Source organism: Asparagus officinalis, chromosome 6 (genome assembly GCF_001876935.1).
Source record: "Asparagus officinalis chromosome 6, Aspof.V1, whole genome shotgun sequence".
NCBI classification, from domain to species: domain Eukaryota; kingdom Viridiplantae; phylum Streptophyta; class Magnoliopsida; order Asparagales; family Asparagaceae; genus Asparagus; species Asparagus officinalis.
The window spans coordinates 11750380-11767360 of NC_033799.1; the positions used below are offsets into that span (position 1 = coordinate 11750380).

Below are 16981 nucleotides of genomic sequence, written 5' to 3' on the forward strand. Positions count from 1 at the left end.
TTGTGGAAGAGGTAGTTGAAGATGATGATTTTGTGGATATATCTTTTTCAAGGACAACATCAACTAAAAAGAACATCAGAGATAGGACCCCATCAATTAAACGAATCGTTAGAGATAAGAAACATGTATCCACACATGTATATCATTCACATTATATGCAGCTGAAGGGCCATAATGAGAAAAGGAGAGATATGATTATTATTTCTCAATTGCAAACGCCAAACAAGAGTATGTATTGTAATGAAAAGAATGAAGTGATTAATGTTTTCCTGTTATAAACATTGGAGAAGAGAAAGAAAGTCAATAGAGGGACTGATTTTATCCTAGGAATTGCAATTATCCAGTGAAGGAAAAGTAAATGAAAGTGAGAGGAACCTCCTTGATGAATTTTGCAAGAAGAGAATGAATAAGTATAAATTATGAGACACGTGTGATTTTCCTTTATACATTTTTTTAATGTTATTCTTCCTTTCATATTACTTTTATTTAACTTGTGTATGTTTCATAAGTCATAGAGATGAATTTGTTTGGCAGTCTATTACTCGATCAGATACATATCATCTTCTTATTGGAATGACAATTTCTGATGATGTAAGCTTCCTAAACCTTAATAGTTTTTGCATATTTCCATATTTTAGTTATAATCATTTTTTCATGCATAATTTTCAGTTAGTTGATGGTGTGATAGAGTGATTTAAGATGAAGATTAAAATAAAAGCATGCCTAAAACACGTACACATCACGGATCATTTTTTGTTGTGAGTATTAGGAAACTTTTCTTTCATTTAGACTGTTTTTTTGGTTAAATATGACGGTCATGTTTTAACAGAGAGTATTACTACAAAATAATCCTAGTTATTGGGTGAGACAACTCAAGGGCCGGTAGCTTCCACATGCATGCTTTGAAGAATGCAAAAAGATTATTTTTCCTATTAGTAGTCACTGGTATATCTTGGAACTGATTAAGTCTGAGAAAAAGTTTTATCACTAGTCATCACTCACATACATTAAATATCTTGATAATGCCAAGAAATTCATGAATAATTTCTCAGCTTACATTAAGAATGAATGGAAAATAGAAAATGTGGATGGGTAATATAGAAACCTGACATGTTCTTCAACATGATGAGTTTGACTATAACTTAAAATATATTAGTATAGTTTAGTTTTTATTTATCATTTAATCGTTGATTGTAGCATTTGCTTGTGCAACAACTTAGATTGTGGCATTATCATGATGGGATACATATATTCTATCATCAATGGCACAACTCTATTCATTCATCAGAATGATTGTGAACTTCTAAGGGCAAAGATCTCTATTGCATTTATCTCGGAGGAATCAAAAAATCTAGTAGAAAATGCTTTATCAATGTTTGTGCTCTAGATGGACGATTGTTCCATATGGGATATTGTATGTGTAAATTTTGATCTCCCGAAAACAGGGAACTTCGTTTGTATTGATAAGAAGGCTTATTACAAACTAATAAATCAAATGTTTACAACAGAAGCGGAGGGAAGGCCCTCCTTGTTTAACGTGGGTTCCTCGGTGGCGATAGGACGCCTCGCTCGGTGCTCGCGCCGAGCCTGCTTCCCTTGGACGATCCGATCGAAGTTGCTGCCGGAGCTTCGGTTCTCAAATGAGGGAGCCTTTGGCAAAGGTCCAGGTTCAACCTTTGGGAGATTAGCCAGCAGAATATGCAACAGCCAATCCCCCTTTTTCATGCTGGCTGAAGATGGGTTTTAATAGGCAAGGGATAACATGGGCCATCCCTTGATTCATGGGATTTGACCACGTGAGGGAGACAGCTTGACTGCTCCTTGAATTATGGGATGTGACCACACGTCGTTCAGAGATATCCTGCTGTTCACCTGCAACAGGAGCGGTCATTCGAGGAGCCATGTTTTACATCACGTCACTTAGGAATGGGAAAGCCCCTCCTCGTATGCGTGACAACGGCTGTCAGGTACTCGAGTGGATATAGCCAACTAACTGAGCGCCGGCGGCCCTCCCTTCTGCTTGGACAAGTGAGGTAAGCTGCATTTATGAGGGTGCAGGCTGTTCGGGGCCTTGTCCGCTCATTCGTACTGTGGACGGCCATCTGACGGGCCTGGAGTATTGTGCCCTCTCCCTTGATTTGTGGGATTTGACCACTGATGTAACTGTTCCCATACTCCAAGTGGGCAGTTGACAGTGAGCTGGCGAGTCTGCAGCTTGGGTCTGCAGGCGAGCTTGCAGGCGAACTGGGTCTGCAGGTGAGTTTGGGACTGCAGGCGGACTTGGGTCTGCAGGCGAGCTAGCAGGCGAACTGGGTTTGCAGGCGGATTTGGGACTGCAGGCAGACTTGGGTCTGCAGGCGGATTTGCGACTGCAGGCAGACTTGGGTCTGTAGGCGGATTTGCAACTGCAGGCTAAGCTGGGGACTGCAAACGAACCTGGGTCTGCAGGCGATCTTCAAGCCGTTAGGCGAGCTCTATAGCATAGCTCCTGAGCATGGATTGAAGAATAGGCCGTAACTTTCAAACCGTAAGTCGGAATTGGACGAATTATATATGAAAATCGCCTATCTCGACGAGATGGAGCCATCCGAACCGAGCCGAAGGCTTCGGTTCGCTTCCTCCGTTTCGCCAAATTCCTTACGGTTTGGGAGATATCTGCGTTTTCCCCTTTTTTGCTATTTCGGGTGAGGTTTTAGCAGTTTTGTTCTGAACTTCTCTGATAAGGATTTAAAGGCAATTTTTATTGCCTACAAAACCTCCTCCAATGTTTTCAGACCTGAATCAGGCCGCATGGGGTCTGGAACACTTTGGATATGAAGTCCCGTAAAGTGATCCCTGCCCTTCACTCGCAGCTGATGATCGCCTTCTAGGATTTTGAGCAAACCCTCAGCTATCAACGGACTTGATTTGTCTTTACCAACTGCCGTTTGAGTTGGACTAGCCATGCTCTTGCCCTTAGCATGGTAAGTTGTCGAGGAGTCTCTCTTAGGCTCAATGCTGGAACCTGGCTCAAGAAGTGGAAGTATAGGGAATAGTTTAACCTCTTATACCAGTTGGAGGATCAGAAGAAGCAGTTTAGACTCATGCACCAGTCGGAGTATAAGGGAACAGTTTAGCCTCATGCACCGGTTGGAGGATAAGGGGGAAACTTGTCTTCTCTTAGGGCAAAGATGAAGACGAACCCTGATTTGTCTTCTCATGGGGCAAAGACGAACCCTGAAATAGCAGCACATCACCTAGTAGGCTACTATCAAACAACAACGCCTTTCATGGGAAAGACGGTGCAGGGAGAATCAAATCGTTCAGGGACGTATGAGTATGACGACTGATCGGACAACGTCATTTGCGGGAATGACGGTGTCGGCTATCAGAGGTAATCGTTAACGTGATAGGAATTGCCGCGATCGGAGCGACTTTGAGGACCTACCATCCTTTTGAAGAGGATTGGTAAGTTGATTTTGTCAGAGGTGACCGTTAACATGACAGTGGGAGTTTATTGCGATTTGAGCAACTCTATGGACCTACCATCCTATTGAAGAAGACTGGTAAGTTGATTTGTCAGAGGTAACTGTTAACGTGACAGATTTGGGGGTCCCGCCATCCTATTGAAGAGGATTGGCGGGGGATTGTGGCTTTGGTCCTAACTATCTGAAGGTTTGACCAAGTGGGAGTTTGATGCAGCCCATCTGAACTGCTGGTCTCGCCTGTTTTGAGCGGTTCGCCATAACCGGGAACCTGGCTCAAGAAGTGGGGCTCGCCTAAACTGTTAGGCTCGCCTGATTTGAGCGGTTCGCCCGTACTGGGAACCTGGCTCAAGAAGTGAAAGCGTAGGAAATAATTTAACCTCTTATACCAGTTGGAGGATCAGAAGAAGTAGTTTATACTCGTGTACTTGTCGGAGTGTTAAGGGAGCTATCAGAGGTGATTGTTAATGTGATAGCTTCGTGGCCCGCCGTCCTATTGAGGAGGACTAACGGGGGAATTTTGGAGGAGACTATCAGAGGTAATAGTTAACTTGATAGTTTTGTGGGCCCACCGTCCTATTGAAGAGGATCAACGGGGGAATGTCAGAGGTGTAGTGTTAACATGACAGGGATTGTCGCGATTGGAGCGACTCTGCGGGCCCGCCGTCCTATTGAAGAGGATCGACGGGGGATATCGCAGGATATGAGGAAATGGTCTCTACTACCAAGGCATCTTGGTCATCATCGCCTCGAAATTCATGCGGGTCTTCGTCACCCATATGCTTGAGCATGCTCTCGACTTGTTCTCCTTGGCGGAGTAAGTCTTTCCATGAGCGAGCTTCAACAGCGCCCATATTGGACAGAACGCTGATGGAGAGATTGTTCCGGCACATCTCGATGAGCGTGGCCTCAGAAACTCGATCGCGGGAATGCAGCGACCGGTTTCTGAATCTCTTGACAAAGTTGCTTACAGACTCTGTCTTCCTCTGCTTCACAGTTAGCAGGGTGGCCATAGATACTTCTGTGTCATCGTCAAAGAATCTGGCCATGAAGAGCCTTTCCATGTCCTTCCAGCAGGTGATGGACCCAGGCTCTAATCTGCGGAACCATTCAAAAGCGACCCCCTTGAGGGTACCAATGAACAGTCGAGTCATAATGGGATCGTTTCCCACTATGTGTCCAGTTTGCGCCTGGAAGTAGTAGATGTGCTGGGTAGGAGAACCCTTGCCATTGAACTGTAGGAGGTCTAGCGGCTCGAACTTTGCCGGGTAGGAGACCGCATCCCATTCAATTGGATACGGTCTGACAACCGCCAGCTTGCTCACACGCTTCTGGAGCTTCAAGGCGTCGAGTTGACTCTGGAGATCGTCGAACCTCTTGTCTCTTGGGTTATGGCCCGAAGATGACGCTCCTCTAGATGACTCGGATGAGGAGTGAGAAAGAGTAGGCACCCGCTCTTTGTGCTTCAAGAATTTATGCGAAGCCCGCGAAGTCCTCTCTCTCTTCCTCTTCTTCTCGCTCAGGAGCTGCTCCAACATCTCTTTCAGGGAGTCGATAGTTGCTTGTTGCTCGTCGAGCCTCTTAGACATCTCCTCAGGGATGTCAGTCATGTGCACACTCACGTGCTTGCCTCGAATTGAGCTTGAAGTCTGCGCCGTTGCCGTTGCCGAGCAATCGTCGTCGTCGTTGTCAGAGACGGACGTCAGACCTGTGCCGGCAAACGGGGTGGCCACCCCCATTTGAGCGTGAGCGTGTTGGCGAGGTTCAGGCTGGCGAGGTTCGCCCGTCAGGCGAGATTGGTACAGTGTGCCTGCGCCTGTCTGGCGAGATGTTGTTTCGCCTTTCTGGCGAACTTGGGCCGTCAGGCGAGATTGGTGAAGTCCACTTGTTTGACGAAGCCCTCTTGAACTGCAGAGTTCGCCAGGTGCCCTTGGTTCGTCAAAATTGAGCACCTTGCCCACAGAGTGGGGCTCGCCTAAACTGCTAGGCTCCCCGATTTGAGCGGTTCGCCAAAACTGGGAACCTGGCTCAAGAGGTTGGGCTCGCCTAAACTGCTAGGCTCGCCTGATTTGAGCGGTTCGCCAAAAATGGGAACCTGGCTCAAGAGGTTGATTCCCCCAAAGCCTGAATAATAATTCAGGCTGTCGTAGGGGATGAGGGATTGCGCCTCAAGACGAGCGAGAGCTTTTCGTCGCCGCTGTTTGGATCTTTTTGAACGAGGAGCGTTCATGTCGACGGCGGAGGCGTAGTCTGCGTCGACACGAATGGTTGATTCCTTTTGCACAGGGGTCTGCGAGGATCGATCATCGACCCACCCAGCAGCTCCTAGACCCGCATTCTCGAATCTCGGCTCGGACTCCACTGGTTTGGGGGGGAAAAGAACCCCCTGCCTCGGCTTGGGTAGATCCCTCAGGCTTGGTTGCCTCGGCCTCTTGAGGCTGGGCCACCCGCACGACTCTGCAGCCATCGCGAGATGTATTGCCGCCAGAAGAGGACGATTGTAAGTACCCCTCGAATTTGATCACAAGGGACTCAACAGTAGTCCCTGCAGCAACTTCGTCAAACTGCGCCACCACCAATTCATCTGAATGAACGGATTCTCCCACTGTGGTCGCCATCTTCTGTATGTGTAAATTTTGATTCTTCCGAAGAAAGGAGTTTCGTTTGTATTTATAAGAAAGCTTATTACAAACTAACAAATCAAATGTTTACAACAGAAGCGGGGGAAAGCCCTCCTTGTTTAACGTGGGTTCCTCGGTGGCGATAGGACGCCTCGCTCGGTGCTCGTGCCGAGTCTGCTTCCCTTGGACGATCCGATCGAAGTTGATGCCGGAGCCGGAGCTTCGGTTCTCAAATGAGGGAGCCTTTGGCAAAGGTCCAGGTTCAACCTTTGGGAGATTAGCCAGCAGAATATGCAACGGCCAATCCCCCTCTTCATGCTGCTGAAGATCTTCGCCTGGACAACTGAGGTGAGCTGAATTTATGAGGGTGCAGGCTGTTTCGACGCCTGTCCGCTCATTCGTACTGTGGATGGCCATCTGACGGGCCTGGAGTATTGTGCCCCTCCTACCCTTACATCACGGAAAATAAGGAAGGTTTGTCCTCGCGAGCTTGGGACTGCAGGCAGACTTGGGTCTGCAGGTAGACTTAGGTCTGCGGGCAAGCTTGATCGTGCAGGCGAACTTCGAGCTGTAGGCGAGCTTCAACTGCAGGCGAGCTGGGACCGCATGCGAGCAGGCAGACTTGGGTCTGCAGGCGAGCTTGCAGGCGAGCTGAGTCTGCAGGCGAGCTTGGGACTGCAGGCATACTTGGGTCTGCAGGCGGAGCTGGGGATTGCAGGCAGACTTGGGGTCTGCAGGCGGATTTGGGACTGCAGGCAGACTTGGGTCTGCAGGCGGATTTGCGACTGCAGGCAGAATTGGGTCTGCAGGCGGATTTGCAACTGCAGGCGAAGCTGGGGACTGCAAACGAACCTGGGTCTGCAGGCGATCTTCAAGCCGTTAGGTGAGCTCTATAGCATGGATCGAAGAATAGGCCGTAACTTTCAAACCGTAAGTTGGAATTGGACGAATTATATATGAAAATCACCTATCTCGACGAGATGGAGCCATCCGAACCAAGCCAAAGGCTTATGTTCGCTTCCTCCGTTTTGCTAAATTCCTTACGGTTTGGGAGGTATCTGCGTTTTCCCCTTTTTTGCTATTTCGGGTGAGGTTTTAGCAGTTTTGTTCTGAACTTCTCTAATAAGGATTTAAAGGCAATTTTTATTGTCTACAGATATCAGCACCAAACTCTCTTAGAAGCTTCTTTTTAAGATCAATTGCATAGTACGTTTCACGATAGTTGCAACCCCAAGACGCCCATGGATCTCCCTTCTCTCCTATGCCTCCTTCGAGACAACTATGCACATGACCAATTTTCTTCGCGTAATGTCATTTGTTGTATGTACAATGGTTACAATGAACCATCCATTCACAATCAATACCATTGCATTTTACTATCAACCATCTAGGTTCATTTTTCAAATAATCAAACTTAAAATCGAGCGCAATTGAGTAATTTTTAAGACTTTGCAATAGCTATTCAATGTTATTAAATTCTTGACCAATACTTCTAATGGCATGATACCACGAAATAGGAATTTGAATACTAGATTTCTCAATTTCATGTAATGCATTTTTGTGAATTGGATGGATTATGCTATGAATGAGCATGTTGTTCCGAAAGAGATATGGTAGAATTTCTACATGGGATTTTATGTCATATTAGAACATTAACCTGTTACCTTATTAGACTAGCTATTAGAAACATTACTAAAACTTCGTGTGTAATATTATAGCTCATTATGTCATATTATATAGTCATAATTATTCATTCAACTGTAGAAATTTAAATAAACACGGATTAATTTTGTGAAATATAGAATTTACAATATATATCAAGTTATTACCTTATGTGAATGGTGTTTGCCACTAGACCAAATAATATATCTCGATCTATGTTAACGTGCATCTTAACTATCTTCTTCTTACAACTTAGATGCACATTGAACATCTTTAAAACATCGACACCATCATGGACACGTGCAAACAATCCTTCTGTATATAGGACTTCATAAGGCAGCTTTATTAGGCTTGAATACAAAGTAATTCTACTTTGCACCTCAGCCACTAAATTACTAAAAGTTCCCTTGATGTTCATTAGAATCAAGTGATTGTTTCCTCTGAAGTTCATTATTGCAAAATACAGCTCTTCATCCATTACTGAAGTTTATAAAAAATAAAATAAGTGGGTCAATCAAATATTACCAGACAAACACAAGTTTAATATGCATTTTCTTATTGTGTATGATGTAATTCAACATTGATAGTCAATATGTAATTCTCTACATTTATACACAGTATTACTCAATATCCATTTCTAAATATTCGAAGATGAAGATTTTTTTATATTCTATAGAAATGAAAAATAAATGGATTTTATGTTTGTGTCAAATAAAGAAAACATAAAACTTTTAACTTTTCATAGCACTTTTTAAAGAAAGTATATCATTTTTTCTGATGCTCACTATATAGGATATATTCAACAAAATCAAAGTTTTTTCATGAAAAAATAGTTTTCTCGACAAAAGCAAGGTTTTCTCATTAAAAAATGGGTCTTTTCAACCAATCAATATATGAAGATGGGATCTCAATCACTTTATAGTTACATTCAGAAGTCTTGACCTTTTACTGCATGGAACGAACATAGGAGATCTCAACCACCAACCTGATGTAGAATCAATGTCTTCTATGAGGAGAAATATTACTAGAAGAGAGAGATTTCTCAAGGAGAGAGGGGAAATTAATTGTGGGTGGGTAAATTAAAGATGGGTACCAAATTGGGGTTTGGTGGAGTAGGAAAGCAACACGCCTAATTCTCTCACCATCATTGCCATTAATATGATGTCCTTTGAGCGATCTTCAGAAAAAGAGAAAAAGGGCAGTGTCAGTTTTTTTAGGAAAAATACTGTATAAAGATAGAGAGGTATTATGGATATTGGGTTTAAAACTAAGACACATGGTTACATTAGGTAAAATCGGTGTTCGCAAAAGTGGGTGGGTTTTTAAATAAGTGAGGGTAAAATTTTGGGTTAAAAGAGAAAAACCCCTTATGATAATTTCAGTTCATAATAGCTTTTAAATAGTTTTCAAGGTTTAAGGAGGATTTTCTCTAATTTATACAAACTGTGTGGATTTGTTAATTTTCCTAAAAGTGTTGACTAGGGTTAATTATTTGGAAATCCTCAAATAAAATGTTTGAGAAAAGTAGTTTTTTAAGCAGAATTTTAAGGACTAAAATAAATACGTAGTATTCTTTCTTCTCACTCCTCTTGAAATAGGAATAAATAAAATAGATATTTTAACTCATGAAAAATCTCATCTCATGCTTGTATCATATTAATTTTAATTGGACGGAATGGTTTCCTTTTTATTTAAAATTTGTATATTACTATAACATCATGATCTCATTCATGGCCCAAAACGAGTACATTCTCTCTATAGTTCTTTCTTTTTTTGGAGTTAATTCTCTATAAAGCATCTTAGCTACTTTTTTTAATAGTTGCAAGACAAATATTGCAGCACAATAGAGACCTCAAGTTGCTATCATCCCCTTTTCGATCGACCAAAGTTACAAGCTTATCTCATGCTAAGGACGTATAGTGTGTGGTGATGTACTAGTCGATCACATAGTCAATATGTATCCGTGTTTAGATGAGTTTGTTGAGGATTGATGAGAGACCACTTTCTTTCCTGACTTTATGTTCGATTCTTGAGTTGGGAATCTAAAAAATCTGCACGTGTAGAAAATCATGAGACGACGAGGTTTGGTTCCCCGTTGTATCTCCGACGATCAAGTTAGCTAATGAACTTGAGTGGGGTAAATAAGAACGGTGAGAGTTCTTGTGTGTGTAGTATGATTTACAATTTTAGAAAATTTGGATCAGAATTCGAAAATTAGGATCTGGGGGTCAGATCTTCCATCCCCCGGCCAAGACAGAATAGTACATGTATTTATACCTAGGGTATAAGAGTAGATTGGTTACTTCGACCGAGCACTGAAAGAAGTGTGGGCTGGCGGTTGCGTCAGCACTTGCTTTATAGGCATCGGCTGGTGATTGGGGGAAGGATCACTTCAGCATTAAACGAGAAGTGAGTAGTGGCATGGCGGTGCCTCACGTGGTCCGATGAGTCATGAAGGCTATCGAGACTAGGGGCATGATGCGTCTGACATGCATTAAATGCGATGTTGACACGTTGTCAGTAAGGATAGGCTCGAGGAAGAGGTTATCCTTTAGTTTTGCCGAGAAGTAACGATTTTCGAGTCGTCTGGCAAACGGTCGAGTGGACTCATGGTGAATCGTCTTTGACAAACGGGGGCGACAAGTATCGCCTTTCGAGTTGACATGAAGGGTTGTCGACTCGATAAGTCGGCTGGATTGTCATCCCTACTAGTCTCTGGCCGCCAAGTTGATTGAGGCATAGCATACAGAAGTACACTTGTCCGTTGCTTGGCATTGAGTTGCACTCGAGCGAATGGGAACACCATAACAATATGCATCATTTAAATAATTTTATTCTTTGTTGTCCTTAAAAAGATAAGGCATACATCTGCACTACTACAATTCAAATCATGAACGCATCTTGACTACATCTGACGATTTTGAAACGTCTTCTATCAACGATACACAAATCGAAAATCATAGAGGAACACGATGGTTATATCAATTTCTTTAGTCTCTCAGACACCTTTGAAGCCTCAAAATCATTTATAGATGAAACAACCTGCAACCATGCATAAACGCAATATAGTTTTCATCAATATACTATGATTACTCCCAAGATTATTTATAAAAAAAAAACAACGACATAATGAAAAGTTAGTAATCCTTTTCACTCTAGCCGATAAATAAATATTTTTTCATATCAAAATGAAAGGGAAGAAAACCAAAATACCTGCGAGTGTATGGTGTAGAAAATTTTGTCCCTCACAACCGAGAAGCCAGCGTTGAGAACGTCAATACCCTCTTCTTCTAAAACTTTGATCGTCTCGTGGAACACGAAGCTCGTTTTTAGACTAGTGATGAGGACCACCTCGACGATCGAGTCTTGGTGCCTCACCTCGACCACGGGCAGCCCGAGCTCACCGGCCATGCCACCGTCCGATTCCTTGTCGCTCGCTTCGCCCGTGACGCTATTCTTCCTCTGTTTCAGTCTTTCGATTCGTTCACTCAATTTTTTTATGTAATCAATAGCATGGTCTAGATGATCATACTGCGATAACGCGTCCTGAAATGGGAACGAAGTTAGTTTAATAATTGTGACCTTAAATTGAAGATACGATACCTTTTTTTTAATAAATAAAGCACGATCTCATTTTTTTTCGTTATTTTACAATTTCAATGTGGGGGGTGTTTTGCGCTCCGATCGTTATAGTCCTCTACTTTGAAGTGATCAGAAAGCTTCACAAAATTGCGTACCAAAGCATTAACTCATTGTTAATCAACACGTGCTTGTTAAATAATTCAGGAGTCAGGAGTTCAAACAACCAAAGTAGTTAGTCATTTAGGGAAAAAGAGGTATTTTCACGTGATTCAGATCCTCTCCGTTAAAAAAAATAGTGGAGGGACCACTACATAATCACATCCATTGATTATCTAGTTGCTGGTTGTGATTTTTTCTTTTAGTGTAAATTAGGAATGAGTGCAGTATACGGGGGTATGGTAAGTGTTAGATTTAGATTGTATCATAACCGTCTACTAAATAATCAACGATTGAGATTAAAAGTAGTGGTCTCTCCACTACTTTTTTGTAGTGGAGAGGGTCCAAATCCATTTTCACGTCCCTCTGGTGTTTGTTTAGACGAAACTAAACCTAGCTTGAAAGCGCACCACTAAATCTTCCACATAAAGATTTAATGCATGATTCACTTCCTCCTCGTTAAGCCTTCTCAGTCACCACTTTGGCTTGAAACAAGCTATAAGCACTAATTAATTATTGGACAAAAGTAAACAAGACTTATTAAATGTGCGAATTTTGATTCTAGCATGTAGTAGGGGCCCATCAGTAGCACTCATTATACACTCTTAATCAATTCATTAGCAAAGTTAATTGTAATTAATGGTATTAGAGGGTAGTTTATTAGTAGTATTATGAATATCATACCTTTGAGAAGTTGTAGTTATGAGCATGTTTAGGGATGACAGAGGAGAGCTTGAAGCACAAGCTCTTCATTTGTATCCTCCTGTTCTTCTCCACTGTTTTCCTATCAATCTTCACCTTCATCTTCTTTTTTAGAGAGAGAAAGAGAGAGGGAGCAGAGAGAGAGAGAGAGAGAGCGCGCGCGTGTGTGTTTGCGGCGATTAACGCAAGATGGCGAGCTGGCTTTTATATATTTATACGAGGAGAGAAAGAGGAAGCACCCGAGAAGTGCGTAGCTGTCGCGTGGGTCCCACCGTTGAGTTTTAAAATGTGGGAGCCAGTTCCCACGTGGGTGAAAGGGACAGAGAGCCTGCTCCAGGATATAAGGGCATAATTGCATTTGAGTTATTTACCCTATAGTTTCCCTTTTACTTTTGCACTTACATTACATACCTTCACTTGTTTTTTTGGGAATACTTATACGCTAAAAAGTTTTAAGTTATGCATTTTAATATTCTTAATCATACAAATATGAGGGTTTACTTCTGAAAATGTTCATGTGACACTCACTTGCTAATTTTAGAACATTTTAACTCTTGATACGTGCTAAATTTATTGTTAAAACTATCAAACCTATTTTTTTAAAATAGAACTAAGGTAATGTTTGAAATAGAATTACGGTAGTTTTAATATTGAATTTGTAAATAGTTCTAAAACTAGCATCTAAGTGTCTCATGAGAATTTTTAAGAGAAATTTTTAATGTTAACATAACTGAGGGTATTAAAGTGCAAATTATAAACATTTTTACATCTATAAGTGCTTCCAAAAAAATATGAGGGCATATAAGTACAAAGTAGGAGAAACTACATAGTATTTAGTTGCAATTAAGCAATAATAGGGGGACGTGGATTGTGGGCCCCAATGCTCGAAGGTTCTCAGAAATTCGAAGAAAAAATTAAAAATACTGATGAATGCACATTTGCAATAATTTATTAGTTTTCTTATTGTAATATTATTTGGGATGTTAACGAGTACTTGCATGACGATGTAGTTATAAGAGTCCAAAGGCTCCGAACCCATGTAATTGAACTCTTCCTACCTTTATAGCTTTATCTTGATTTTAAATATGTTTTAGATGGTGTGACAACATCCGCCCCCCACACACTAATGAGCATCACATCTGATATGGAAGAAAATATTGGCAAAATATTACAAATTGATGAGTAATTTTAAAAAATAAAAAATAATTGAGAGTAGAGATTAAAAGATGACAGCTACAAACCAAATTTTTAGAGTTTGATGTATTAATCATATTCTTCCATTCAGTTAAATTATGAATCATCTCCTCTGTTTAATCAACTATTATCGTATCTTTCATATTGCTTTAAATCAAGATCTTTTTGGTCTATCTATGATCTCTTATGCCCCCATTAAAATATCAAAAAAAAAAGAAAAAAAAAGAAAAAAAGAGTAGATATATACATATTACACCAGGATATCTCATACTAGGACTTATGACATGAATCATATTTTTTCATAGATTTCTACGATGGTTGGTTAAATTAAGTTATTTTGAGTCTACATCTAGTTGTTATTTTGAGTCTACATCTATTTTGAGTCTAATCTGTTTCTTTTGCCCTATGGTATCATCTCATCAATTTGTCTAACCCATCAATTTGCCTAACCAGTACATCACTTCCATTGCAACAAGGGTTAACATGTCTCCGACGGGCACATGAATTTTAGTTACAATTATCAAGCACAAGCACGGCTCTATATTCAAATCTGATTAAATAATTAGGATCAAGTAGATGTTTAAATCTAGTTCAGAACACAGAAACATGACTCGCATTATCAGTTTTAAATCAATGCAATCAATATATAATATCAATATAGTTAGTAAACATCAGTTTAACAGTTAAAAACATTATTATAATTAACATGAAATAACTTAATTTAAGACACATGATTTAGCATTATTGACATTCTCTTTTCTTTTCATATGATTTTTCCATAGAAGTTCCAATAAAGAATTTGCCCCCCTTTATTTCACGCAGGAAGAAAAGCTAAATATAGCAAAATATTTGGATAATTTAATGCACCGATCCACTGATTTTTCTTATGAATCATCCACGATATAATTAGATTAGTCATTGTTATTTATTTCATTGTGATTGGCTAATCAGTCTCACAGATATTATGACTCTTAAAAAACACCTAAAGATGTTTTATTTATTAAAGTAATTGAAAAGAATCCAAAAAAGAAGTCACGCTTAGACCATGAGAACAAATACCTTGGAATAGAATCCCCTCAATTTTCTATTCCTTTTGAACTATAACAAAGCTACATGATTGATAATATAAAATCTTAGGAGATTACAAAAAACGATTCAAAGTGCATCATAAATAATAGGGTTAATTTCAAAAAACACCCCACGCAAAACAACAACAAGAAAAAAAAAACTTTGGGGTTTGTTGTACATAACCCTCCTAAACTTTGTTCATCTCACATAACCACCCTGAACTACGGGTTGTCTCACAAAACCTCCATGAACCTTATATTATCTCACATAACCCCCCTGAATGTAATGTGTAAATAACTAAAATATCTTCAAGTGAAAAAAAAACTTAAAATTTGTCACTTGTCACTTGCATGCAACATACTCCGTCCCCAAAATTTTGAGTTTTTTTTTTCTCTCAAGAAAATATTAGTTATATGCAAATTACAAGTAGGGGGCTAGGTGAGATAAATTAAAGTTTAGGAGAGTTTTGTGAGACACCTCATAGTTCAGGGGAATTAAGTAAGATAAATAAAGTTTAGGGAAGTCAAGTGCAACAACCCCAAACTTCAGGGGCGTTGTGTGATATTAACCCTAAATAATACCAAAATTAAACCGTGTCCTTTCATAACCAATACTGTGTTGACCCAAACGAGGAACAACACGTGCTAATTTGGTCATCAATAGGAATAATAATAATAGTAATAATAATAAATTTCTTCTTGATCGAATGCTTCAGAAGATATGAAATTATTAGATGTTTATTCTATTGTGAAGGTTCTACTTTCATGGAAACTTCAATCCAAGCCGCTCAATCTTCTTGGCTTCAAGCATTGAGACTATCAATTATGATTCATCAGTTGGAAATTTGGAATTCTTCAATCCATTCTAAAAAGGGGTTAGTTGCAAGATATGATCTAGTGTTAGGATTCAGTCACTTTTATGTCTAATTTTTTTATTCACACTTAAACACACTGATATCCCCAGCGACTCATATATCCATTGCTGTTTTATCTGTAATATACAAAGTGAACAGGAAGCCTCTTAGCATCACATGACAGATATAAACAAGAGGAGCACTAGAGGCACATCTTGGGGCACACTCCCAACCACATACCCTCACCTGCTACAGTACAGGGGGCCCCACCTGAGATTTTTTTAAAAAATCTCAGGTGGGGCCCCCTGTACTGTAGCAGGTGAGGGTATGTGGTTGGGAGTGTGCCCCAAGATGTGCCTCTAGTGTTTTTTTATAAACAACGGAGAAATAATTCTGTAATGACAAAGATTATGGTTAACCCTGTACAATACAAGAGGATATAAGTCTAGAACTACAATTAATCCTTCTAAGGTAGTGAATGGGATCTTATTAAAGCAGATCCGATGGTAGCTTTGACAAACATACGATTTCCCAAGACATGTCTATAGAGATAATTAATATGAGATGACAATTTAATTTGCTGAATGAGCTATAAAGAGCAGAATAACAGTAAACTCTATACCACAAGTCACATCAAAGTATTTCTATCTTTTTTTCCTTTTTTTTTGATAACTTGACCCAGAATCGAACCGAAGATCGTTGGAGCCATATTGGAAGCCCCCGTGGATGGTAAACTATTTCTATATTGATAGCTCATTTAACATAAGGATAACTGAAATCCCTCAACATTACAAATTCTACTGGACAAACAGCTCCTAAGAAGAGATTATAATACTTGATTTATCAGTTGTTTTTGTTGGTGGTAAAAGACAACATCAGCTTTTCTCACCTCCTGATCCTACTGATTTTTTATTAGAGAGACTATGGTCCAGATGCTATTTATCATATATGTATCCGCTTACCACTCAAGCATACAAATATAGCTTCAGATATACATTGGTAAGAAATATTCATATTCATATTCGCTAAAATTAGATACAGATATGCATGCGGATACATATGCGGCTATACACACATACAGAACGGATATTAGAAAACTAGATAATACTTTAAGAAAAATATAATCCCTTTGATACAAGAGAGTTCATTCATGTTGGTTATATCTGAAAACCTAAGATTAGAAATTAACCTCAAACCCAATAATCTAATAATTAAAATTGTTGCAACAATATGACCAGAATATATTCGGATATTTCGGACACGAATACGGATATTTAACTACATAACCATATTCGTAACAATATTTGTTTGGTTATATATTTTAGTAACCATAACCATATCTTAAATAGGCATTATATAAATATTTTCTCGTATAAGGATATTTTTGTGCACTCCTACTATTGATGGTAAAAAGCCTTTTCAAATCCATCCTTTTGATCTTTGTATCTTACTACTTTAAATCAATATTTGACTTGATGCAATGGGGTTTTTTCACATGTATGCAAACTTGTAGTCATTTATTCACCAACAAGAACCTCCTATAACCTCTTTCACCCACAATCAACTGAGAATCTATAAAATCAAACATAAATAGCCTTATTTTCATTTACTCATCTCCATTTAATCATAGCCCGCAGGTTTCAAGTCTCATAAGTTAAGTCGTACATATACCAAGATTG

General features: G+C 40.0%; 1 protein-coding gene across 1 annotated transcript; it reads right to left on the minus strand.

Annotated features, from left to right (window-relative positions):
- LOC109845908 lies at window positions 10570-12330 on the minus strand. Its single transcript, XM_020415157.1, has 3 exons — window positions 12170-12330; window positions 10961-11293; window positions 10570-10789 (listed from the first exon to the last, which is right to left on the minus strand). Exons 1-3 carry the CDS (start codon window positions 12287-12289, stop codon window positions 10724-10726), a joined length of 519 nt encoding a protein of 172 aa, XP_020270746.1. The 5' UTR covers window positions 12290-12330; the 3' UTR covers window positions 10570-10723.